The sequence below is a fragment of the Macaca mulatta genome, chromosome 12, assembly GCF_049350105.2.
Source record: "Macaca mulatta isolate MMU2019108-1 chromosome 12, T2T-MMU8v2.0, whole genome shotgun sequence".
NCBI lineage: Eukaryota > Metazoa > Chordata > Mammalia > Primates > Cercopithecidae > Macaca > Macaca mulatta.
In genome coordinates this window covers 75,806,486-75,833,894 of record NC_133417.1, presented here as the reverse complement: position 1 = coordinate 75,833,894, position 27,409 = coordinate 75,806,486, and the positions used below count along the sequence as shown (strand labels likewise).

Here is a 27,409-nt window from a genome sequence, read left to right as displayed (position 1 = left end):
AGCTTCTCTCAGACCCCCCTGACTAGAGTAAAACAAGAAGTCTGTGCTTTCCCCAGTTTGCCATTCGGTTGTAATTGGAGTCCACTGAGCACCAGTAAGTCTCACCTCCTCCCATCCCTTGCTTTCAGCTGGTTTTCTCCAAGACCCACAGGTAAGAAGTTAAGCCATAGATTTGTTTTTGTTTTCTTTCCTTCTTCTTTCTCTCTCTCTTTTTTCTTTCAAGTTTGCTCCGTTTTAAATTTACTTTGGAAGGAGGAGCAGTAGGAGAAGAAAATCTCTGCTATCAATTAAGTGGGATTTAACACGGCCTATGCAGTGCACGAGTGTCTACGCAGGCGGAGGGCATGGTGTGGCCTAAGAAGTGAGAGGTTACAAGGATTTGCTCTGACAAAATAAAAACTAAAGCTATGCCTATCAAATACATTGCCATTTCCAGGGAATGCAAAGCAGTTTGTACTTTAAAAGTGAGTTTTATTTATTTGTAGAGACAGGGTCTCACTTTATCACTTTATTGCCCAGGCCAGTCTCAAACTCCTGGCTTCAAGCAATCCTCCTGCCCCAGTTTCCCAAAGTGCTGAGACTATAGGTGTGAGCCACAACACACAACCAAAAGTGAGTTTTTAGATCAGCCTGAAGGGAGGAAAGAGATTGGAGTTTTGTCTCTGGTCTCCTTTTTCCCATCTTTCCCCAGGCCACATCTGCATAAAAGGAAAAACAGGGTTACCACATTAATAGTAAAAACCTATTTATTCAGGCTACCCCATATGCATTCTCTGAGGAAACTCTAGGCCTGCTTTTCTGGTGATCTATTACATGGCATGGTGACTATAGTTAATAATAATGGATTGCATATTTCTAAATAGCTAAAAGAAGAATTTAAATGTTTTTACCACAAAGAAACAAAAAGTATTTGAAGTGTTGAATAAGTTAATTACGCTGATTTGATCATTCCACAATGTACACATGTGTCAAAACATCACATTATATCCCATAAATATATGTAATTATTATTTGTCAATTAAAAAGAAAATAAAACTTAAAGAAACCAAAGCCCCAGGTGGGGATGCCGTGCCCTCAGGCACCACAAGAAATTCACCATTTCTTCCAGCCCTGCGGGGAGACATTCTCCAGCTCTTGCTGTGATGTGCCCAAGGTCCCCCTGGCTGCACAGGGGCCCAACATGGGAGGTGCTCTTCTAGGTCTGCAGGCCATGCTCCATTGTTCACTTCACTAATGCCATACCCTGGCATCATGGAGTCATTGCCTTGATTGGACTCCACGGCATGTCCTTTCACTCCTTCCTTCCAGTGTGTAAGAACATAAGAAATCTAGTCAAAGTTCTTTGTCCTTCTCTGCTTATAAAATGGTTGAGTCTGCTTTGGGCCGTTTTCTTTGTTTTTGTTCTCTGAAGTTATCTGGGGGGAAATATTCACAATCCAGCTTGCTTTTCCCTAATAGGAAAGAGTAAGGCAGCTTGACTACTATCAGGAGAAAATAAGATCCTTGGTACTGGCCCAGCACGGCGGCCTATGCCTATAATCCCAGCACTTTGGGAGGCCAAGGTGAGAAGATCGCTTGAGCTCAGGACTTCCAGACCAGTCAGGGCAACACAGCGAAACCCTGTCTCTACAAACAATACAAAAAATTAGCTGGGTGTGGTGGTGTGTGCCTGTAGTCTCAGCTACTTGGGAGGCTGAGCAGAGAGGATCACTTGAGCCCGGGAGGCCAAGGCTGCAATGAACCATAATTGCACCACTGTACTCCAGCCTGGGCAACAGAGTGAGGCCCTGCCAAAAAAAAAAAAAAAAAAAAAAAGATATGGCCACGTGTGGTGGCTCATGTCTGTAATCCCAGCAGTTTGGGAGGCTGAGGCGGGCGAATCACCTGAGGTCGGGAGTTCAAGACCAGCCTGGCCAACACAGTGAAACACTGTCTCTACTAAAAATACAAAAATTAGTCGGGCGTGGTGGTGGATGCCTGTAATCCCAACTGCTCAGGAGGCTGAGGCAGGAGAAGCGCTTGAACCTGGGAGGCAGAAGTTGCAGTGAGCCGAGATTGTGCCACTGCACTCCAGCCTGGGCGACAGAGCAAGACTCCGTGTCCCCCCGCCCCCCCCAAAGAAGATCCTTGGTGCTTATTCCGCCGTTATTGTAAATTAGTTGTAAACATTTTTGTACAGTCCTAACTGGTTGGGGTAAAACATGAACTGGTTTTGTCTTTGTCTCCTTTCCCAATTATTATCTCTTTCTCATTAGGTAGTGGACCCCTTAGCAACACCACCAGCTTGGATTCCATAACTTCCTGAACACCCTTGATTATTAAAGATGTTCCAGCTTCTCAAAGCTGTCTATTTTCCCATCTTGTCAGGCTTGTGGCTCAAAGGAACTGCAGTGGTCACGACAGGGCCACGAACTGCTCTGGTCCTCTCCTTTCCACCTTCCCTCAGAGTGGAAGGGCTGTATCACCTCTGGGATGCTGCCTCCTCTTCAGCCTCCAGGCTCTAGCTGCAGTGGGGTGTTGGGCCCCAACTCACAGCCCTACCAAATCCCTTCTGTTCTTTCTGAGAAGGTGGTGGGGTTGGGGGACTGGTTCGAGGCTATGACTGGTGTTAGAAGGGCCAGCTTGGCCAGGTGCGGTGGCTCACACCTGCAGTCCCAGCACTTTGGGAGATCAAGGCAGGCAAATCACCTGAGGTCAGGAGTTCGAGACCAGCCTGACCAACATGGTGAAACCCCATCTCTACTAAAAACACAAAAATTAGCCGGGCTTGGTGGCATGCACCTGCAGTCCCAGCTACTCAGGAGGCTAAGGCAGGAGAGTCACTTGAATCCGGGAGACAGAGGTTGCAGTGACCCGAGATCGCACCACTGCACTCCAGCCTGGGCAACAGAGTGAGACTCCGTCTCAAAAAAAAAAAAAAAGAAGGGCCAGCTCAATACCCACCCCACCCTGCCCAGTAAGCTGTGAGTGTGGTGAGCATCCCAGTGGTTGGCTGCTTTCTTTAGAATGTGGGGTACTTACCGCCTTTTTGTCTCCAGCATTGGACAAAATTGGTGCTTTTTGTCCAAGCACCAATTTTGGGGCAAACAGAAAATCTCACTCATTAACCTGCTACAGAGTAGAATGCCATGCCTCATGCCCCTCTTCTTTTCCCCCCACTGTGTTAGGCCGCCAGACCCCACCTCCATCATTGGGGATTACATTTCAACGTGAGATTTGCAGGGAACAAACATCCAAACCATATCACCCACACACAGTTGCTTTGAGGGCTCACCAGAGGAATACCTGAGACTGGATAATTTATAAATAAAAAAGGTTTAACTGGCTCACAATTCTGCAGGCTATACAAGCATGGTGTCAATATCTGCTCTGCTTCTGGTGAGGCCTCAGGAAGCTTGTACAGCCTGCAGTACTGGTCTGGGGCTTCATGATCTCACCCCAGGAATCTCATCAGCCTGTCTAGGGTCAGGTGTCCATCCCTTTTGCCCAGAGGATTAGAATGCCTTGATTGACCACACTTGAGTTGGGTGACCACCTCTGGAATCAGAGGGTGAGCTCATCCCTTTACTTTCATTGGGAAAGAATGAAGAAAGAATATTTTCTCAAAGAAAAATGAGGGTGATATGACCAGAAGAAGAAACAATAGATGCCAGGCAGGCATAAAACACAAATGTCCGTTATGGAGAACAAGGGAACCAGGAATAGGAATTTTGAAGTGGTTTTATTGCAATATTAAAGCAACTTTGCATACCACATTTATTATAAAGAATTCCACTTTTCAGCCCAAAATATAGTGAGATTTTCTTTATAAATTTGCTTTATATCATTTGCTCAGATTAAAGGATTTAAGATTCTGGCAGGTACATTTTGATGCATGTATCTGGTATCCTTTAAGTGTAAGAGATAACAGAAGCCTCATAATGCCTAGAGGCAGAGCCCTGTGGTGTGACTGGAACATTTCCTGTTTCACAAAGTCTGTTTTATCTAAGAGTTACTGTTGCCATCCTCAAGGCAGCAAATCACCTGGATCACTGTGCTTTCAAACCAGCCTTAGAAATGATGCCCACGAAGCAGACAAAGGTAGAGAGCCCTTTCTAGAGAGGGGCTATTAATAGGCTTCAATAAGGAAAAGTTCAAACACATGCAGATCAGGAAAAAAGAAAATTACCCAAATGAAAGGTCTGAGATGTAAGAGAGAATCATGCACAAACGCAGTGGTAAATATATGGGCACATCAAGCAAAAATCAACCGAACAAAATTATAAATAATGTACAAATTGTGGGGTTAAAAGAAGAGAGACTTTGGATACTGGATACTGGATAGCATTGGCATACATATTGGGAAGAGGATCAGAGTAAAAGTATTTTAGATTCTTAGATGACTCATAAGGAGGATAAAATTATTAACTTTTGAAATGGTAAAATATTTATGCTATTGTGTCTAGGGTAACCAATGAAAAACAGACATAGAGAGTATAACTTATAAGCAGAGGGGAAAAATCAGAAAAACAAAAGAAACAAAAATCAAACCTCAATGAATCCGAATTTTTTGACAAGCAGAGAAAAAAGAAGAACAGAAAAAGTGAAACAAACAGCACAAAATAAGATGATAGAATTAAATCAAAATATAGCAGTAATCTCAATCAATAAAGTGAATGACATCCTTCAGTTAAAAGACAAAGAGGGTCAGAAAAAGGTTCAGGCATGGTGGCTCACGTCTGTAATCCCAGCACTTTGGGAGGCTGAGGTGGGTGGATTGCTTGAGTTCAGGAGTTTGAGACCCTGCCTCTACAAAAAATACAAAAATTAACTGGGTGTGGTGGTACATGCTTGTGGTCCCAACTACTCGGGAGGCTGAGGCAGGAGGATCGCTTGAACCCAGGATCTGGAGGCTGCAGTGAGCCATGAGAATGGCATTGCACTCCAGCACGTGACAGAGCAAGACCCTGTCTCAAAAGAAACAAAAAAAAAAAAAAAAGAAAAAAGAAAAAAGAAATGATAAAATCTAGCTCTAGGCCATTTATACAACACAAACCTAAACCGTAAGGATACAGAAATATCCTTAAAAGAAAAGAAAATGTATATCAATTAGAGACTTTTCTAAAGAAATGCGGTATAGCTATATTAATATAAGACAAAATATACTATTAGACAAAAAGGCAAAAAAATCCCACACCCAACACTGGTCACTACATAGTGATAAAAGCTTAAATCACCAGAAAAATATGAAAATGATAAACTTGTTTGTACCTAATAATAGAGCAAAAATTATCCAACTACAAGAGAAAATTGATAAATTCACTGTATTTATAATCAAATGATAACAAAATATTATGTGCCAAGCCTTGTAGTATATAGTTAAAGGGATGCTTGTAGGGAAATATATATTCTGAATGCTTCCATTAGAAAAGAAGAAAAGCTCAAAATTAATGATCCATGTATACAACTTGAGAAGTTAGAAAGAGGAACAGCAGGCCAGGCACGGTGGCCCATGCCTGTAATCCCAGCACTTTGGGAGGCCAAGGTGGGTGGATCACAAGGTCAGGAGATCGAGACCATCCTGGCTAACACTGTGAAACCCCGTCTCTACTAAAAATACCAAAAAAAAAAAAAAAAAAAAAAAAAAAAATTCAGCCGGACATGGTGGCAGGCGCTTGTAGTCCCAGCTACTCGGGAGGCTGAGGCAGGAGAATGGCGTGAACCCAGGAGGCGGAGGTTGCAGTGAGCCGAGATTGCACCACTGCACTCCGGTCTGTGTAACGGAGCGAGATTCTGTCTCAGAAAAAAAAAAAAAAAAGAAAAGAAAAGAAATAAGAACAGCAGACGAAACTAAAAAAAAAAAAAACAAAAAAAAACCAAAAAGTAGAGGGAAGGAAATAATAAAAACAGAAAGATAAATGAATGAAGTAAAAAACAATCATACAATTGAGAGTATTGACAAAGACAAACATTTTCTGAAAAGTTTAATGAAACTGACAAACGTCTGCTAAGATAAAGCAATAATGAAAGAAGACAGAAACTAACACTTAAGAAAAAATGGGGAATGTAACTACAGATAAAAACAGATTTTAAAAATAGGAGAATATTATAGACAACTTTATGCCAATAAATCTGAAAACTTAAAGTATGTGTAAATTCCTGGAAAAATACAACTCGCAAAAACTGACTCAAGGCATTGAAAATTTAGTTTATGAATAATGCCACATTAACACATGAAGAAGAAAGACATGATTATCTCAACCAATGCAGAAAAAGTTGATGAAATTAAACATTTATTTACTATAGAAACTAAAAATAAAGAGAAATGTCATTAACATGTTAAAAGGCATCTACAAAAAAACTAAAGGAAATGTGAAATCAAATGGTGACTGAGTGAAAGCATTCCCTCTGATATCAGGAATCAGGTAAGGATGCCTGCTACTAACAATTCTTTTGAACGCTGTACTGGATATCCTGGACTGTGTAGTATATCAGGGAAAAGCAAAATAAAAGACATAAGAATCAGAAATGAATAAGCAAAATTGCCATTATTCATAGATGGTATATTTGTCTGTTTGGAAAGCATTAAAGAAACAAATTATTTGTGTTTCAGCAAGTTTTCTGGATATAAAATCATCAACCGAAAGGCAATTACATTTGTTTTTTGTTGTTGTTCTTTTTAATTGCTTTCCTTCTTTTTTTTTTTTTTTTTTAAAAAAAACCCTCATTGGAAGGAAATTACATTCTATACACCAGCAACAGTTAGAAAATGTAATTTTTAAGAGATGCCATTAAAAATAACAACAATATAGAGCACCCAGGAATAAATCTATCAAAAGTTTTGCATGGACGGGGTGAGGTGGCACACGCCTGTAATCTCAGCACTCTGGGAGGCTAAGGCAGGCAGATTTCTTGAGCTCAGGAGTTCGAGACTAGCCTGGGTGACATAGCGAAACACCATCTCCACCAAAATACAAAACGTTAGCTGGGCATGGTGGCGTGTGCCTGTAGTCCCAGCTACTTGGGAGGCTGTGGTGGGAGGATCACTTGAGCCCAGGAGGTCGAGGCTGCATTGAGCTGAGATCATGCCACTGCACTCCAGCCTGGGTGACAGAGTGAGTCTCCATCTCAAAGATTAAAAAAAAAAAAAAAGTTGTCCATGACTGTTGTGAAACTTTATTGAACTACATTAAAGATGACCTAGGTAAGTGGAAGTATATACTATACTCACGGCTACTATATTCAATATTAAAAAGATGTTAGTGTTCTTCAGTTGATCCACAGATTCAATGAAATTTCAATAAAAATGTCAATAGGAATTTTTTAGAAACTTGATGAATTGGATCTAAATTCATATGGAAGATTGAGGGGCTAATAATAGCCCTTTCAGTCTCAAAAAAGAACCAAATACAAAAATCAATTCAAGGTGGATTAAAGACTTAAATGTGAAAGGCATAAAACCTTAAAACTTAAAAGCCAATATATGGGAATGTCTTTATGACTTTGGGATAGGGAAGAATTTCTTAAAGAAGACATACAAGAAAAGCAGAAACAATGAAAGTAATTGATAAATTTACCACATTAAATTTAAGAACTTATGTTTTCAGAAAAGACCATTAACTGAGTAAAAAGGGTAGCCCCAAATTAGAAGAAGACATTTGCCAAACATAATTAAAAAGAATTAGGATTTGGAATATATAAAGAATACCTAAAGAATCAAAAGAAAAAGACAAACAATTGAAAATTTGACAAAAGGCATGATTTAGGCATTTTGTAGAAGACAGAACACAAATGATTCATAATAATGTGAAAAGATGCTCAACCTCATTTGTAATCGGAGAGACAAATTTATAATTAGATACTATTTCATACTGGGCAGACTGGCAAAAATCTTAGGCCAACTGATGGTGAAGTTATGGAACAGTGTGCATGGCTGCTTGAAGTACAACTTGGTATGACCGCTCTACTCAGTAAAGTTCAATAAATACCTTGTGACCCAGCAATTTCACTTCTTGGTCTAAACCTTAGAAAAACTTTTGTACATGGACCCCGGAAAACAAGTACTAGAATGCTCATAGCAACGTTATCTCTAAAGGCAAAACTGGAAAAACTCATATATTCACCCCCAATAGAATGGATAATCCTTCTGGAGTATGTTCATACACTGTAATAGCATTGCAGTTATAAAAATGAATGAATTACAGCTGGAGCCGTTGTCAAAGGTGACTCTCAAAACCATGAGGCTTCTACATGAGACTGTGTTTGCAGGGTGTGCCAATGGGTTGAGTAGGCGCTGAAGTCTATTCCAGCTCCACTGGCACATGGATGCTCGGCTATCAAGGAAGGGGTTTCTTTTTTTTTATTTTAAACTGCACAAGGTCTCCCTACAGGTTAGCTCTGGACAAACAAAATCATAATGTTGACTAGAAAGACAAGTCACAGAAGTATACAAATTCTGTATTATTCTGTTTACATAAAGTGCAAAATCAGGTAAGACAAAACAATAAGGATGCATGTGTATGTGGTGAAACTATATAGAAAAATAAGAGAGTAACACAAAATTCAGAATAGTGATCACTTCTTAGGGAGTGGGGAGCACCCAATTAGGGAAGGTTCATGACGGGGTTGGAGAGTGCTAAGGTCATGATAATAATAATGTTCTATATCTTAGGCTAAGTAGTGGGTACTCAAATATAATGTCACCACCCTTTGTCCTATGCATGTATGTCTAATAAAGCCCTTCTTGGCCAGGCACAGTGGCTTATGCCTGTAATTCCAGCACTTTGGGAGGCCGAGGTGAAAGGATCACTTGAGTCCAGGAGTTTGAGACTAGCCTGGGCCCCAAAACAAAACTCCATCTCTACAAAAAATTAAAAAATCAGCTAGGCATGGTGGCATGCACCTGCAGTCCCAGTTATTTGGGAGACTGAGGTGGGAGGATTGCTTAAACCTAGGAGTTGGAGGCTGCAGTGAGCTATGATCATGCCACAGTACTCCAACCTGGGTGACAAAGCAGGACCCTGTCTCAAAAAAAAAAGAAAAGTCAGTTATTGTAGATTATCTAAGGAGGGTTTTGTTTTTGTTTCTGTTTTTTTGAGATGGTATCTCACTCTGTTGCTCAGGCTGGAATGCAGTGGTGCAGTGGCATGATCATGGCTCACTGCAGCCTTGACCTCTTGGGCTCAAGTGATCTTCCTACCTCAGCCTTCTGAGTAGCTGGGACCACAGGGGCTCACCACCACACTCCCAGCTAATTTTTAAATTTTTTTTAGAGGTGGGATCTCCCTATGTTGCCCAGACTGGCCTTTAACTCCTGGACTCAAGCAGTCTTTCCACTTTGGCCTTCCAAAGTGCTGGGATCACAGATGTGAGTCACTGCATCTGGCCAGTAACTGATTTTAAATAAAAGGCATCCCAGCCAAATGTACTACTTGGAGAAGAAAGGATCCCAACCACAAGGTCTGGACAGTGTAGACTGCCAGGGGCCCAGGCCTGAGGGTCTGAGTCCTAAGTGGTTGCAGGAGGATAAACCTTTACTGCCTCCTGTGCAGTGAGCTGGGAGGACCCCAGAGGGATCCTTCAAAAGTGCTTCATGAAAAAGCAAATTAAAACCACAAGATAATACTTTCAGAATGGCCAGCATGGGGGAGAAAATGACAGTACCAAGTGTCAGCAAGAATATGGAGCAACTGGAATATTTGTGCATTGCTGGTGAGAATGCAAAATGGTACAGCCACTTTGGAAAATAGTTTAGCAGTTTCTAATAAAATTAAACATATTATTAATGTTATCTTGCAATCCTACACATAGGTATTTACCTAAGTTAAATGAAATCTATGTTCACACAAAAATCTGCACACTAATGTTTCCAGTAGCTTTATTCTAATTGCCAAAAAACTGGAAACAACAGAGATTTCCCTCTACTAAGGGATGGATAAACAGAGTATGGTACATCTATGCAAATGGAATACTATGCAGTAGTGAAAAGGAATGAACACTGATATAGAGATAACATGGATGAATTTCAACTGCACTACGTTAAGCAAAAGAAACCAGATTAAAAAAAGACTACATATCATATGATTCCGTTTACATGGTGGGAAAGGCAAAAGTCTAGGGACAGAAAACAAAGCAGAGGTTGCCAAGGGCTGAGTAGGAGAGATGTTCAATACAAAGGGGGATGGGGAATTCACTGGAGTGATAAACCTGTTGTAGACCTTGATCAAAATACATGACTGAATGGGGTTGTCAAAATCCACAGAAAACTATACACAGTACACTACAAAGAATTTTATTGTATCTAAATTTTACCTTAATTTAAAAAATCCTCATTCACTCCAGAAAATTTCTCAAAACAAAAAAAAAAAACCACCCAAAAAACAAAAACTCATGTTCCGGGGACCTTGATGCCCGATGACAATTTCATAGCCATGTAAAATTTTACCTTTTTCACTTTAACCCTTTCTCTTGCTAGGCCTGACCCTGAATGAGGAAGCACAGGAGCTAGGGAGATAAGTAGAAAAACGAAGAAAAAAGGTGACCTCACCCACCATCAGCCTTGCTCTCTGCCACTGTAGGCTTGCAGCTGAAGCAGTGCCAGATCGGGGGGAGGGAGGAGAAACTCTATATCATATAAAAATTGAAACTTTGCTTATTACATCAAGCTGGACCCTCAGTTGCAAAAATGAGACTGTTGGTGTACCCAAGAGGCCAGAAAAGCTATGGGATTGGCCTAAATTCAAATGGGGGCATGGAAAAAATCAGCTCCCAGAGGGGTTTTAAAGAAACAGTGAGAGAAAGAATAAGTTGCTTTATGATCACTCCCTATAGAGTCGTTTAATACAATGGTTACACGCAATCAGTGTGCTAATTACAAAGGACTCTTCTCTAATCCCTACCTGTGCTAAACAGAGAGCTTCTTGTATTCCAAATGAGTGAGATTGTATTAATATAGCTGAATAGAATATTGTAGAAAATGGGCCGGGTGCAGTGGCTCACGCCTGTAATCTCAGCACTTTGGGAGGCTGAGGTGGGCAGATCACAAGGTCAAGAGATCGAGACCATCCTGGCCAACATGGGGAAACCCTGGCTCTACTAAAAATATAAAAATTAGCTGGGTGTGGTGGAGCATGCCTGTAATCCCAGCTACTCAGTAGACTGAGGCAGGAGAATCGCTTGAACCAGGGAGGCGGAGGTTGCAGTGAGCCAAGATGGCGCCACTGCACTCCAGCCTGGTGACAGAGTGAGATTCCGTCTCATACACACACACACACACACACACACACACACACACACACACACACACACAAAGAATATTGTAGAAAATGGGTCCCATATCCTAATGATCTAGCACCAAAATATATTTCCCTAGAAAGTGAATTGGGACCACTCTACAAGCATAAAGCAGCAGGAAGTTATGCTTCTGTGATCTTAGAGGCATTCACTTAGCACAGACACCTAGTGATATAAGGTGCCCACTAGAAGGAATACTTGTCCTTTGTTGAATGACTGAATGAATGTAATTCCAAGATGCAAGTAGGAAAAGGAGAAACAGGGATGGCTTTTCTTGCTCAAGGCTTGAACTGCACATTGAATTAATTATAATCATAATGATTTTATTGATTGATTGAGACAGGGTCTCACTCTGTCACCCAGGCTGGAGTGCAGTGGCACAATTTCAGCTCACTGCAGCCTTGATCTCCCAGGCTCAAGTGATCCTTGCACCTCAGGCTCCCAAGTAGCTGGGACTACAGGTGTGCATCACCACAGCCAGCTAATTTTTATATTTTTTGCAGAGACAGGGTTTCGCCATGTTGTGCAGGCTGGTCTCGAACTCCTGAGCTCAAGTGATCTGCCTGCCTCAGCCTCCCAAAGTGCTAGGATTACAGGTGTGCACCACCATAATGATTTTATAGATGAGGAGCTTCAGAGCCTGTGACAGTGGATCGAGTCTCCTTCAGCTTAATCAGGGTACTGAGCATCACCTAAAGTCAGCCAATAGAAAGCAAATGGGCTATGGGCAACCCAAGGAACTATAATTAGAAACATCTCTGTATGAAACACAAACTAGAAGAAAATTTTGTTCAAATTCTCCATGGAGAATATTTTTATTTATTTATGTTCTTCTTGCATACTCTAAAACGCACAGTGTGAATTGCCCTTCTTCAAAAACAGTTGTGAGCCTGGTCACTTTATCTGAGATCTTCAGAAGGTCTTCGGAAATGTTGCCTTAGGTTTCAGCTAAGCGAGTCACAGAGATTGGTCATCAGCTACTACAAAATTACAGGAGATCTAGTTATTATCCAACAATTACTAGAAAAGCATTGAGAACACCAGACGTACAGCCAGACAGAGAGGGTAAGAGAAGAGCAGATGCTATTTAAGTAACAGGATTTCCATATATATGACTCTATGAACAATCTTAGAATTCTTTTACAGACAGTAAAATGCTTAAATCATTATTTTAAGGGCACTCTAATATAAATACAAGTCTCACTAATTTTAATCTTTTCTCTTTGGCTCACAAATGCACGAAAATACCATAAACGTTTTCAGAACTTACTTCATTAATATATAAATAAGATACATTACAAATGAGAAGAAAATACAAGACACCTCTTTAACATGGTACATCTCTGAATATAAATAAGCAAATATTTCATTGACCTACAATTAAACAATCATTGAAATCATGACACATAATCTCCCCCTCCCGCCACCAAGGTCAGACAACAGTAATTTACACAATCTACACAAATTAATCCCTAAAAATACAGCCATAGTACAACAATGACTCTGCTACTATTTTCCCTTAACAGAATGCTAATGGGGAGGGTGTGACTTGTCATCTGGTGGTGGTTTTTCTCATCCATCAGCACTTCAGGTGGAGAAACGCTGACAGTGAGGTCGATTCTCACCAACAGCATTTCCCTTGGCCCCTAGGACATGGCGTTTTGAAAAACAGCTTTCCTGGAGTTATTGGACAAGCTGGTTGGCAGCATGTTTAGCTCCTCGGTAACTGCTGAAGGTAAGGTGAATTCTCTTGGAGCGGGAAACATGCTGTGGTCTATTACTAAGCCACACTCACTATACATGTATATATAGAGAGAGGTATGTATAACTGTACATATATACTGTTCCTAATGTGCAACTTTTTTAAAAAGAACACTATTTCCTGCTAACTAAACAAACAAGCTTTAAGTAATGTTTTAACAATATTCTTCAAGATATTATGTTTTCCCTCAATGAAATGGCCTATGTGTTTCAGCAACATAAAGAGGTTTGTTCTGGAGTGCCAGAGGGAAAAGGCATTCCCAGAAACTCATGTTCTGCGAAGGGTGATTACAGATCCTGGCCCAGTCTTTCTATCTCCTCAATGAGGAAGTCAATGTCAGACTGGGTAGCGGCTGGGTTAGAGATGACCATCCGGAAGAAGTTGGCCTTGTCCCCCTGGGGCTGGTAGCCAACCATGGTCGTGCCTGACTCCATCATCAGGGCTTTGATTTTTGGAGCCACCTTGTGATGGAAAACACAAAACAAAACTCAAGATTGATATTAATACCCTCTCTTTTTAACAATTGGACCCAACTTGCATTTTACTATTTGTGTTTACAATGACATAAAAGCAAAGAAATATTTCATATCCAGGAATCTTTGGGGGCTAATATCAAATGACTACCTGGTCACGGGTTCCCTCAGAAAGTACTGTGCAACTGAATTTTGAAAGTCAGTCATGGAACAATGATAGTAAAATAAAAAATGAAGACAAAACCAAGAAACTCTTATAGACAACACCACAAATTCAGGGTTTTGCATAACTCAGAGCCCAGGATACTGCCTGGCACATAGATTGTGTTTAACAAATATTTGTTAAATGGTTGGATGGATTAAATTTTATATAAATTAAATATAATCTTAAGAACCCTGGATAAGATATAAACTGGATATAGAAAACAGCTAGAATGAATCAGCATTACAGTTTGCTTGAACTTAAAAGGTTATTGTAACAGACACAGTTTAATCTAGAACGTCCCTAGGAATATGCACATTATTCCCTTATCCTGCGTAGGGCTCCTTTAATGAAGAACATCAACCAAGGACAAGGAGACAAGATGCATCCTTTAAAAGTTCCTGTGGTAACCACAGTAAGGGGGTGATGCAGGCTCAAGAGGAATATAACAAGATGGCTCTCCACCACCCCATTACTAGAAACCCATGCCAAGGCTTTATTTTTTATATTTCCCCCACTAGAAAGGCACATTGGAATGAGGATGTCCTGACCAGCCAGAGAAATTGCAGAGGATTAGATGAAACAAAAAGCAAGTCTATACCTTGTGTAGCTTTTCCCGTCGTTGAGGGCTGTCTGGCACACCCCTGAGGCTTTGTGGAATATACCAAAAACAGACGTTTGTGTGCTCAGGCTGCAGAGATTTTAACAGACAAACAAACAAAGAAAATTATGATAACTTGAGAGAAAACTGTTCCCAAACCAATATGCATCCTTGGTGGAAGTCTCTTAGGCCAAAGAAAGAGGTTGAATGTTCATCTCAAAGGCAATGTTACTTCCACACTAGGGAGAACAATGCCTCATTTATCCAACCATATCTGGCAAGAGAGCTGTTCCCTACAACCAATTTTCTAGGTAACTAAGGTTACCAACTTTAAACATTAAAATGTTACAAATAATTACATTTGGGCAATTTTTTAAAAAAGGTATCCATCTGTCCATCTTGTCATATAGAAGATACTTGAAACATAGTTTATGGATGCTGAATATTTTATTTAGTTTATTATATTGATACTGAATCTTTTCTTGATGAATCAGGACTATCATAATAAACATTAAGACTGGTTATATCAATTAATAGAATTGCTCCTAAAAAAAAACCCAAAAGACTGGTTCTACAGCATAAGGTAAGGCCTGCTGAGATGCCTCAAACTGTTTAGTGTCCCTCCTGTAAAGATTCCATGCTTTTTGAGTTCTGTGTCTTCTTGCTATAGTTTTAAAGTTTTCTTCCTAGTTGCTGTTTGCCATTACTGTGCCTGTCTCTAATTGATTTGAGATATCACATTTGTTGTTTTTAATCTGCTATTAAGAGTGTTTAAAGTAGTATGTAAATGATCAGAGCAGTGTCATTGATTTTAAACTGCCCGGGGCTCTTTTTTGTTCATTTGATGATTCACATGTGTTCCTAGTAGTTTAGGTTGCCTGATAAATAGAATAATGTTGACTGTAGGCAGTGTTATATTATACTGGCTTATAAGTGGATTTTCTTTTATTCAACACTGGCTCCTATTCCATCTTTCTTTATTCAAGTGTGAGCTCCACTGGGTCAAAGAAAGTATCTGTTTTGTTCAATACTCTAGAATCTAGGTCCTAGCAGGAGGCCTGGCACATAGTGGATACTCAGTAAACTCTGACAGATACTTTACTGTGTGCAGTATGCACATGAACTCAGGGCAGAGACCATTTTTTCTTGCTCTCCTCCTTATGAATCTATGTTAAGTAGAACCTCATTTTAGAACAAGTCTTGGGAGGTAAGAATATACCCACCCTATAAGCTTCTTGGAAATGAAAACCACTTTATAATTTTTTAAAATTTCTAAGTTATATATTTTTTTCTTATAGAGACAGGGTCTTGCTATGTTGCCCAGGCTGGTCTTGAACTCCTGGACTCAAGCAATCTTCCTGCCTTGGCCTCCCAAAATGCTGGGATTACAGGTGTGAGCCACCATGCCCAGCCTGAAAAACACTTTGTCATAAAGGTTCAACACAAAACAAACTCAAGAATGATGAAGGATTCAGACCTGTCAAGGAAAGACCTCTTGTCTGCCCAAAGCTGGCCAAGAACAACACAGTTTTAAACAACATAAAGGAAAAAGTTGTCCCAGTGCTACCAGAAGAAAAGTTCACAGACATGGTAGGAATTAAAGAGAGGAATTAAGAGTGTATAAGAATAAAAATTTTGAAGCAGTTTCTGACAATATGGGAAAATCCAGCTTCAGGAGCTTCCCTCAATACCTTTTCTGGAAATACTGTGTACCTGGTCCAGGATGACTACCTACCTCACCATCGAAAACCATCTCAAATTCTTCTCTGTTTTTAATCTTGGCATAGAGGTATTCAGCCAGTTCCAGGCATTTGTTGATCTGGTTTTCAAATCCCACTGTGCCCTGTTTTAAAGAGAAAAGTCATGTTTGTGGTTGCGTTTCCCTGTGATGAGCATTTGAGAAGGCTAGGCCGTCCCTGTCTATGGGAAATATACAAAAAAGTATTTTTGGAGATGGTTAGGAAGAACAATCTAATCAAATATGTACAGCTTTTTCACAGATGTGCATGGAATAAATGATGTGTGCCCACTTCCTCTTTGAAAGGTACTCCGGTCTTTGGGTAGTTACTCTCAACTGGACCTATGCCTGATTCTGGTTTGCTTTAGGATGGTGCTACTCAAAGTGTCATCTATGAACTGAGGCCACTCCACAACTGTAACCGATCTACAATCAAATGAGTGTAGAAATTGAGATTAAGCACAGGAAACTTTTATAGCAATTGGACAAAGGGATTTTGTCTATTGACTCTAATAAAAAATAGTGGCTTGTTCCTTGTATGTTTTTAAACTTCATTTTTTCTAACAATTCATCTTTAGGCTACTGGTCCATGATAGGTGAAAAAAAAAAAATAACTGGTTCTTCAGCATAGAAACTTCAAAAGATACTGCTGTAGAACTCATCTCCCCCAGCAGTAAGTCCTTGTGAAACATGTCCCATGCCCTGTCAGGCAGGCTACCTTCCACATAACAGTGTTATACCTTTTAGGTGACAGGCAGGCAGGCAGATGGGGAAGCCATTGGTCTCAGTATATGCCCCGAGATTGCAATAGTTACAACTATTGACAAACTGATTGAGCATGAGTTTCAAAAGCCAGCACAGCTGATTAATAACAGCAGTATGAGGGTTGTTGAGTGGGTCGGTGTTAACAAGGAGAGCAGATGCACAAGGCTGGCTGTGGATTGCTAATGGGCCTGAGCGAAGTCCAGCACTGACAAAGCATCAGCCTCTCCAGGTAGTGTCACTGCTGACCGTACACCCTAGTCAGTCCACTTAGGAATGAAGCCTGCACCAGGGTCCCATTTCAGCAACCAATCACTATGGAAAAAACTTCCAGCAGATGGTTCAAGAGGTTATTGTTAGAAATGAAAAAGAAGACACAAATTACTGAAACAGGCTATGTGATCATTATATTTCAAAATGACAGGACTCCTTTTTTTGTTGTTGCTATTTATGGTTTTTTTTTTTTTTTTGGTTTGGTTTTTTTTTTTTTTTTTTTTTGAGATGGGGTCTCACTCTGTTGCCCAGGCTGGAGTGCAGTGACATGATCTTGGCTTACTGCAATCTCTGCCTCCTGGGCTCAAGTGATCCTCCCACCTCAGCCTCCTAAGTAGCTGGGACCACAGGCATGCACCATCACACCTGACTAACTTTTGTATTTTTTGTAGAGATGGGGTCTCACTTTGTTGTCCAGATGGGTCTTGAACTCCTGAGCTCAAATGATCTTTGCCTGCCTTCGTCTCCCAAAGTGCTGGGATTACGTGCATGAGCCATCGTGCTCAGCCTATGGCTATTTATATGCTCACAATTCCTATGATTACTTTGTAATAGAAATAAAATTCAGACTATTTCTATATTAAGTCAAAACAGAGCTGGGTGTGGTGGCTCATGCCTATAATCCCAGCACTTTGGGAGGCCGAGGCAGGTGGATCACTTGAGGTCAGGAGTTCAAGTCTAGCCTGGCCAACATGGTGAAGCCCTGTCTCTAGTAAAAATATAAAATTAGCCAGGCATGGTGGCGCATGACTGTAATCTCAGCTACTTGGAAGGCTGAGGCAGGAGAATTGCTTGAATCTGGGAGATGGAGGCTGCAGGGAGCAGAGATCGTGCCTCTGAACTCTAGCCTGGGCAACAAGAACAAAACTCTGTCTCAAAAAAAAAAAGACAAAATGACTTACTGAGGAAAAACTAATAATCTACCAAATTTTTCCTACAGAAGAAATATTTGACTAGAAATTTTGCTGGAAAATCTTGTTGTTTGAGTGTTAGTTAGATTCAATCTTAAACATAGAAATTATTAAAATTAATTTACAATAAACAAAAACAAGGTATGTAATATAAAACTATGAAATCAAAATTTCTTTTACTTGATTGCATACAAATACTTTTGAAACAAATAGTCAAATGGTAATCCTCGCCCTCACTCATATTTTGGGAGAAATTCCAATAGTTAGCTTTTTTCCTTAGGTACAGAAATGAAACCCAAAAGGTTGATGAATGCAGACACAGCATGCTACCATCTAACAGTAGGATTTTTTACAATAACGTATACATTTTCCAGAATAGCGTATTAAGTACAAACAATAGGAAAGGTATTATTGAAGTAGAAGTTAAAACTGTCATACATATCCCATGATGAGAAGCCTCATAAAAGACTTCAAGGGGTTGGGCGTGGTGGCTCACGCCTGTAATCCCAACACTTTGGGAGGCCGAGGCGGGTAGATCATGAGGTCAGGAGATTGAGACCATCCTGGCTAACACGGTGAAACCCCATCTCTACTAAAAATATTTTTTAAAAAAATTAACCGGGCGTGGTGGCTGGCGCCTGTAGTCCCAGCTACTCGGGAGGCTGAGGCAGGAGAATGGCGTGAACCCGGGAGGCGGAGCTTGCAGTGAACCAAGATCACACCACTGCACTCCAGCCTGGGTGAGAGCGAGACTCTGTCTCAAAAAAAAAAAAAAAGAAAAAAGAAAAAAGAAAGAAAGAATTCAAGGTTCTACTCAGAATAATGCAGTAATTTTATTTTTTTAATCTCTTTCTCTACGCCTGCACTAAATAATTCCATCATCCCCAAGGATTGCTGTGGAAATCCTTATCTTGGCATAAGTTTTAGTTGTTCTAAGAAGACTTCATAATAGTTCAAATTGAGGAGACTGAACGAAAGGAGAGAGAATTTCACATAAGGAATAATTTCATTCACAAAGAAAACACAGTTAATTCAATTATCTAGATATTGATTCCACATATAGTGAATTATCTGTGATATATCTTTGCCCCTCTTTTGCCAGCCAGTCTCTGCAAATTACATTTCTGCTCTATTTTCTGAATTATTCCCTTCATACCTTTGCTTTCCACATCAGCCAGAACTTGAAGATATCCACGTGGCGGCCACACTGAATTGCCTTGTCCCCGGTGTCGTAGGAGACATCATACTGCTTGTCTGGTTGGAAGAGGTATCCTGCACACATCTGGTTGCATCCTTGGAGTATACCCTATCATGCAAATCAAGATGGGTGCATCTGCATTTATAGATCAGAGATGTGGGTGGCTTTAAAACCAGGCTGGCTTGGAAGGAGAGGCTTGGGGACATATGCAATCTTTCTTCTGATGTCTTTATGAGGTCTTACGCTTGTTCTGATGACCTTTTCTAAAATCACTCTTGGAAAACTTGCCATCCCTTTTTCTCTGACTCTCTGATTAGAAAGTGATTTTTCCATCTCAGATGCCATCCCTCTAAGGGGAAATGTGTGTGGATGTCTGGGATTGTTTCAAGATTGGGAAGTGCTATGGCATTCGGGGGCCGGGGTTAGAGATAGAAACTTCCTCAGTGGGTGGGATAGTTTCATGCTGTGAAGAATTTTTCTCTCCAAAAGCACTCTGGCAAAAGTCTTCCAACCTTTCCAGGACCTGCTATGACATGAACATGGATTCCGCGTATGAGTGGACTAAAGAGGCTGTGCAGATTCTGGCTCCTACAGGCTGGAGGCAGACTTTTTGGAATTCTTCTGTGTGCACAAGTTTTACGGGAGCAACAATGCCTTGGAGGGCAGGGCCCTATTATTAGGCATGTGAAGAAGGGAATATGAGGCTCAACCATTTACAGCAGCTTTTGGGGCAACATTCCTTGTGGCCCTAAGTTGGTATTTGTAGTTGTTGTTCTGTCTCATTTATTTCAGTTCTTGGGACCACACATGCATGCTAAGAACTCTGAGTATGCTCCAGTGAGTGCTTTTAGTCCTCACTGAGGACAAAACTGATTGGATGCCTCACCTAACTGCTCTCACTTTTTTTGTACAAATATGAAGGAATACTCAATTAAATAATTCCCTTAAAGGTTCAGTTGCTGACAGACCCTGAGTACTGATCAAGGAAGAAGTGCAGTAGCCAGCAAGAGCCAAGAGAAGAAACCAGGTTAGCTGCAAGGGCAGGAAAGGACAGCAGCAGCAGTCTCTCAATGGGGCTGCCAATCTCATGAGTCAGCCAACAAGTACTGCAAAGAGACCCCACGTGTGTCTCTTTTCGTGCTTTCTAAAGAATGTATGGGCTCCAGCATAGTTTTGGAGGGAATACAGACCTTTTCTTTGACGAGAATGGCAGAGCACTGCAACAGCACACCCATCATCTTGTGAGGGTTCCAGGTGACTGAGTTGGCCCTGAAAGAAGCACATGAGACTTCAAGAAGGTGCAGGAGTCAGAAGGAGGCAACTGTTCTCTTGAGGAAACCACCACCCATCCCAATTCAAGTCAGTAAATATTATTCATGCCTATCCTCCTGAATTGACTAATCAAGTAGTAAACAAATGTTTTGCAGGCAGTCTCGAAGCATTACATTGCGGACTGCATCTTAGAGGTAACTGCTATTAACAATAGCTAACATTTATGAATAACTTATATGTCTTATTGTTTTGAGAGCTTTCAGGTATTATATCAATATGGTATCGTGGTTAAGAACTCAGGCTTTGGAGCCAAACTGTCTAAGTCTGAGTCCTGGCTCTGACATTTGTTAGCTTGGGCACATTATATAACTCTTATGTGCCTCAGTTTCTGTTAAATGGGAAGTGTGTACCTCACAGAATTGAATAAAGGACAAAATAACTTAAAAGATGTAAAATGCTTATAAGAGTGCCTGGCACACATAATTCTCACCACAACCCTATAATGTAGGTACAGTTATTATATATATTTTAGATGGGGAAGCTAACGTGCAGAAAGGTTAAATATATTACCCAAAGTCACAGAGTTGGGAAGTGTTGGAGCCAGGATTCAAGTCCAAGGCCTCTAACTGCACAGCCATTGTTCATAACCATCCACTATACTGCTTCTCTCTAGGAGACACAGTGGCTTCTTTCTGCCTTTCTCATTTATAGGCTGGTGATGCTGACCTACCCACTTACCGGGCAGTATCAAGAGTGGTACCTAAAAGCAAGGCTCGACTGGACTAGTCTAGACTCTGACTGCCTAGCAGCATTATTTAAATGCTAAATGAGAGTGATTTTGCCAGTTTGGGCTGCAATGATAGCTTAACAAGCATGGTCTCCTAGCAACTGCATCATTCTGTCAGACATAATTAGATGGTTAAGGAGCACACTAGCTAGAGCATTACAGAAACAACTTAAGTCTAATGTATGATGATTAAAACATGGGTAACTTGCTTGATTGGTTTGCAGACTCCTTCTCAAAGGCCTGGCCCATAGCTAGGTGCTGCATTTTAATACCTGTGAAGGATCTTTTCCCCTAGATAGAGCAATTGGCTCAGAATCATCCTGCCTCTGCTCTCCCTAGAGCTAAACCCTTGCCGTGAACTTTCAACCTCTTCATCCTGCTTAGGTCCTTTAGTTAAAGGACCTAACAAAATAATTTAGTGCATATGTGCATTGTGTTTCAAGGCAAAGAGAGGAAGGTCTGAAGATCTTTTCCCTTCAGTGTATAATAAAACCTTTGTGAAAGAGACCTGTGAAAAATGCCAAGGAAAGTTAACTAAGTGCTTAGCTCACTAAAAAGCATCAGTGTGAGGTCATATTTAAATGGTAGTGAATTTAGTCAAATTTCTCGTTGCTATCATTTACCAAGTTGTTAAAAAATTATATTTAGGTCTCATAAAATGTCTTAAATGGTTTTCTGCATATCCTAAAGGTCTGAAGTAAGTGATTCTTTGCTGCTACAAAAGGAAAGTAATAAGACATAATATGAATTCAATTTCCTTTAGAAGACGTATGTGATTTAAAATGTTAGAAAAGAAAAAGTCTAGTGTGAAATGTTTTAAGTTTTCCTAGACTCAAAGACAGAAAATTAAAATTGTCTGGGAAATCTAAAGTTAAGTTGGCCTGGCTCATCCAGAGTTCTTTTTTTTTTTCTTTTTTTGAGACAGAGTCTCGTTCTGTTGCCCAGGCTGGAGTGCAGTGGCATGATCTCTGTTCACTGAAACCTCTGCCTCCCAGGTTCTAGTGATTCCCCAGCCTCAGCTTCCTGCGTAGCTAGAATTACAGGTGTGTACCACCACGCCTACTAATTTTTGTATTTTTAGTAGAGACAGGATTTCACCATGTTGGCCAGGCTGGTCCTGAACTCCTGACCTCAAGTGATCTGCCCTCCTTGGCCTACCAAAGTGCGGGGATTACAGGGTACTACACCTGGCCGAAATTTTTTACATTATCCTCTGAGTTACGAGGTTGTCCACTTGACAGAGCCAGTCTCACCCATGTTGACAATGGTCTTTCAAAACTGAGACAAAAGTTTGGGGAGGCACAGTAGAGGTAACAAAAGCCAGAGTCCTGGCTGTGGGAGGAGCCCTGGGCGTGCTCTCCCTGCCTGCTCCATGTTCGCCTCTCCCTCCTTAGTCTGCTTCTACCTCTCCCACCTTGCTCCAGCCCCACTGGCCTCTTTGATGATCCTCCCACTTGCCAAGAACAGTCCTGCCTCAGGGCCTTTGCACTTGCCACTCGTACTGCCTAGAATACTCTTCCACATATCCTTGTTTCCTGTCTCCCTTTATCGCAGTATCTGCTGATATGTTACCTCCTCAGAAAGGCCTCTGACTACCCTGTCTGAAACAGCATGCCTTGTCACTCACTGTTACCTAACCCTGTTTTATTTTTCTTTACTATGAGACAGATTAAATATTTGTTATGAGCATCTAGCCTACCAGAATGTAAACTTCAGGAGGGCAAATCTCTTAGTTGATAACACCTTTCATATACTGCCTTATTTTTCTGCATTTATCAGATATGCATTTTTATTAGAAAAGCACCATAGGTGGCTGGAAGACAGGTAACTGAATATTCACATCCACCCCTACCTGGCTCATGATGGGTGCTCAGTAAATATATGTGGAATGAATCAATGAATCATTGTGACTTTGTTATGGATCAACACTTAGGAGTCAGGTCAAAATCATATTTGGCCTAGAACATCCACTGAATTTGAACAGTTAAAAAAGAAAATAAGTTAGGAGCTGAGTGTCCTGCCCTTTGTGGAAGTAAGCTTAATGAGGAAGAGGAAAGTGAACCAGTGGCCCTTCCTGTGCCCTTGGCAAACTCTGATGGCCTCCAATTCCCCTCACTGGTTAGTCTCTCTCTTCTCCTACCTGTGTACCTGCAATTGCCTCCTGTTACACTTATCACATTGTGTTCTAACTACTTGTTTACTTGTCTTTCTGATTGATTGATTGATTGATTGTTGTTAGAGACAGGGTCTCACTATGTTGCCCAGGCTGGTCTCGAACTCTTGGGCTTAAACAGTCCTCTCACTTCAGCCTCCTAAAGTGTTGGGATTACAGGCGTGAGCCACCACACCTGGCGTGTCTTTCTCTCTTTCTAAATTGTGAATTCCTTCAGGACTCCTTTGACTGGGAAATAAATCATCCAATAAATGCTCAACAAATGCCTGCTGAATTAAAGTGAATTTAGACCGAAATACGATGCAGGGGATCAGGGCAAGGCAGTGCAGGCTGACATCAGAGCATGTCTGTTTGATGTGCTGGGTGGAAGGAGGCCTGGCGAGTGCTGGCCCATACCTTTCTATGCCATTGAGTTTATGGCGGTGCTTCCTGGACATGAGCAGCCCACCTCCCCAGGCAGCCTGTGGGGACAGAGAAAGGAGAGGAAGAGGGGAGCAGTGACATTTAAGAATCTAAAACTAGTCATTTTTCACTTCTAGTAAAACATGAGCAAGAAAGTACAAGGTGAAAAACAAGTTTCTCTGAAAAGTTCAGCCCACACTGATTGTTCAGTCAGTTGTGATTCTTCATTGCTTGTCATTTCTTTTTCAAAGTTCCTCTGGAGTGTAGCTGCACAAGTGATACAGCTAGGCGAGGTCTGAGCCTGAGGAGCCTGAGGTGCCTGTTCTGCCAAGACCCAAAGGTCCAATGGCCTAATAGCCCAATGTGCTGTGGAAAGCCAACACAGTGAATCCCCCTCCGGGTGGCTCTGGAAGCTGCCCAAAAAACTGAGGCCTGCTGTCTGGTTCTTCCCAGAGCAGAATACTAACAGCTCCTGAAAAACTCAAAAAGCAGCAGTTCCTGCTGGGTTTGGAGGTCTCACAACAGCTTATATAACAAGAAGACATTTTTGTGGGTACCATGATGCATGTTTACTGAATAATTGGGATGCCACATGATACACAGCCTTTGTTAGTCATTAGTTCAGTGGCAAGGCAGATTATCCTACTAGCCAATTGTGTGAAGTTAAATCCCTAAGAAAATGTGCAGAGAAAGAAAAAAAAAATACACCCAGTCACACATGTGAAAATGCATCTTTTGCTATTGTGAATAGTGCCGCAATAAACATACGTGTGCATGTGTCTTTATAGCAGCATGATTTATAATCCTTTGGGTATATACCCAGTAATGGGATGGCTGGGTCATATGGTACATCTAGTTCTAGATCTTTGAGGAATCGCCATACCGTTTTCCATAATGGTTGAACTAGTTTACAATGCCACCAACAGTGTAAAAGTGTTCCTATTTCTCCACATCCTCTCCAGCACCTGTTGTTTCCTGACTTTTTAATGATTGCCATTCTAACTGGTGTGAGACGGTATCTCATTGTGGTTTTGATTTGCATTTCTCTGATGGCCAGTGATGACGAGCGTTTTTTCATGTGTCTGTTGGCTGTATGAATGTCTTCTTTTGAGAAATGTCTGTTCATATCCTTTGCCCACTTTTTGATGGGGTTGTTTGTTTTTTTCTTGTAAATTTGTTTGAGTTCTTTGTAGGTTCTGGATATTAGCCCTTTGTCAGATGAGTAGATTGCAAAAATTTTCTCCCATTCTGTAGGTTGCCTGTTCACTCTGATGGTAGTTTCTTTTGCTGTGCAGAAGCTCTTTAGTTTAATTAGATCCCATTTGTCAATTTTGGCTTTTGCTGCCGTTGCTTTTGGAATCAACCCAAATGTCCATCAGTGACAGACTGGATTAAGAAAATGTGGCACATATACACCATGGAATACTATGCAGCCATAAAAAAGGATGAGTTTGTGTCCTTTGTAGGGACATGGATGCAGCTGGAAACCATCATTCTTAGCAAACTATCACAAGAACAGAAAACCAAACACCGCATGTTCTCACTCATAGGTGAGAACTGAACAATGAGATCACTTGGACTCGGGAAGGGGAACATCACACACCGGGGCCTATCATGGGGAGGGGGGAGGGGGGAAGGATTGCATTGGGAGTTATACCTGATGTAAATGACGAGTTGATGGGTGCTGACGAGTTGATGGGTGCAGCACACCAACATGGCACAAATATACATATGTAACAAACCTGCATGTTATGCACATGTACCCTAGAACTTAAAGTATAATAATAATAATAATAATAATAATAATAATAATAAAGAAAATGCATCTTTTGTGTTTCTGGGAAAATTTGGGATTAAGTCTCTTAGTTGACAATGCGTTTCATATACTGCCTTATTTTTCTGAAATGTAGCAGATATTCTTTTTTTTTTTTCTTTTAGGACAGTTTCGCTCGTTCGCCCAGGCTGGAGTGATGTGGCATGATCCCAGCTCACTGCAACCTCCGTCCCCAGGTTCAAGCGATTCTCCTGTCTCAGCCTCCAGAGTGGCTGGGATTATAGGTGCCCACCACCATACCCAGCTAATTTTTGTATTTTTAGTAGAGATAGGTTTTACCCACATTGGCCAGGCTGGTCTCAAACTCCTGACCTCAGGTGATCCACCCGCCTCGGCCTCCCAAAGTGCTGGCATTACGGGTGTGAGCCACAGAGCCCGGCCAGATATATTCTTTTTAAGAGACGTGTCATAGATGGCTGGACTGAAGGCAGGTAGCTGAGGGTTCACATTCATGGCCACTTTCTGTATGTTGTATCTTCTATTTTTTCACTCTGAAATCATTTGTAGCCATTTGTCCCAACAAAGCTACCTGGGAAGGCAATGAGACCATATTCTAGGATGAAACACAGAAGACAGCAATCGACTAGTAAGGAACTGGATGAGTCCCAGAGGATGTTCCATGTCTGTGGTGTGTACCAGTTGTGAATGGCTGGCTAGAGTCCAGACAAGAACTGGAACTAATGTGGTGTGGAGAGAGGGCTGGCTGGGGCGTGGAGAGAAGCTTGAGGCAAATCATAAAAAAGAGCTGCCTCTATCCCCGACATGGACTGGCCTGAGTTATAGCACTTACATCTACATGCAGCCAAAGGTTGTATTTCTCACATATATCTGCAATCTCTTGTATCGGATCAAAAGCTCCATAAACAGTTGTGCCAGCAGTTGCATTGACATAAAAGGGAACATATCCCTACAAGGTAAGACAGATACAGACTGATTAGTGTTTTTAACCTTTCTCATTTGCTGATTTCCACAGGAAGCAGAATTGTATAACATTTATTTCTAACAGTAATTGGCAAAGCTTATGTGTTACCAGATACTACGTCTAGTAGTGTTTTGTTGGCTCATTCACTCATTCATTCATTTATTCAACAAATATTTTTTGAGTGCCTTTTATGTGCCAGGCCCTGCCACAGATACTAGGGACTCTGCAGTGAGCACAAGAGATAAAGAATTCTGTCATTGCGGAGTTTACATTTTAGTGGCAGGTGACAGATAATAAGCTAAATTAAATAAGCAAAATATACAATATGTTTGATAACAATAATTTCTATGGCAAAAAATAAGGCAGGAAAGAGTAATAGTAAGTGTTTGGAATGATGGTCAGGTAGTTCTGAATATATTGGAATGATGGTCAGGTAGTTCTGAATAGCATCATTCTTTTAAGAGGTTATGTTGTTTTAAGTGTATTGATATAATAATTATACTGAAACATTGTGGGGTTTGATTGTTTAAAAAAGGTCTATACACTGTGAAAGCTGATACACTCACTAACAGTGGACATGGTGAAATGTTCACATAAATAAAAAATAAATGAAGGAATAGAGTAATAGATCTAAGACAAATTTGGGGAAATCTGTGAATCTTAAGCTTTTCTTTTTTCCCGAGACAGGTTCTTGTTCTGTCACCTAGGCTGGAGTGCACTGGCACGATCATGGGCTCACTTTAGCCTCTACCTCTCCAACTCAAGCAATCCTCCCACCTCACCCTTCTGAGTGGCTGGGACTATAGGCGTGGACCACCACACCTGGCT

General features: G+C 41.0%; 1 protein-coding gene and 1 long non-coding RNA gene across 3 annotated transcripts in view; one reads left to right on the top strand and one right to left on the bottom strand.

Moving 5' to 3' along the window:
* Positions 1-33: 33 nt before the first annotated feature.
* Positions 34-27,190, top strand: LOC144333402 (uncharacterized). Its single transcript, XR_013402023.1, has 3 exons — positions 34-151; positions 12,922-13,006; positions 25,764-27,190. It is a non-coding gene; the product is annotated as an uncharacterized LOC144333402 (long non-coding RNA).
* GAD1 (glutamate decarboxylase 1) overlaps positions 12,057-27,409 on the bottom strand; it is a 46,032-nt gene continuing 30,679 nt past the window's right edge. For both annotated transcript variants that reach the window (XM_077957184.1, XM_015110351.3), the window contains 7 exons: positions 26,450-26,566; positions 23,820-23,884; positions 20,382-20,460; positions 19,150-19,299; positions 16,045-16,152; positions 14,310-14,399; positions 12,057-13,494 (listed from right to left, as the gene is read on the bottom strand). In XM_077957184.1, the coding sequence (XP_077813310.1) occupies positions 13,321-13,494; positions 14,310-14,399; positions 16,045-16,152; positions 19,150-19,299; positions 20,382-20,460; positions 23,820-23,884; positions 26,450-26,566 (783 nt within the window). In that variant the 3' untranslated portion in view covers positions 12,057-13,320. The remainder of the gene's footprint in view (positions 13,495-14,309; positions 14,400-16,044; positions 16,153-19,149; positions 19,300-20,381; positions 20,461-23,819; positions 23,885-26,449; positions 26,567-27,409) is intronic.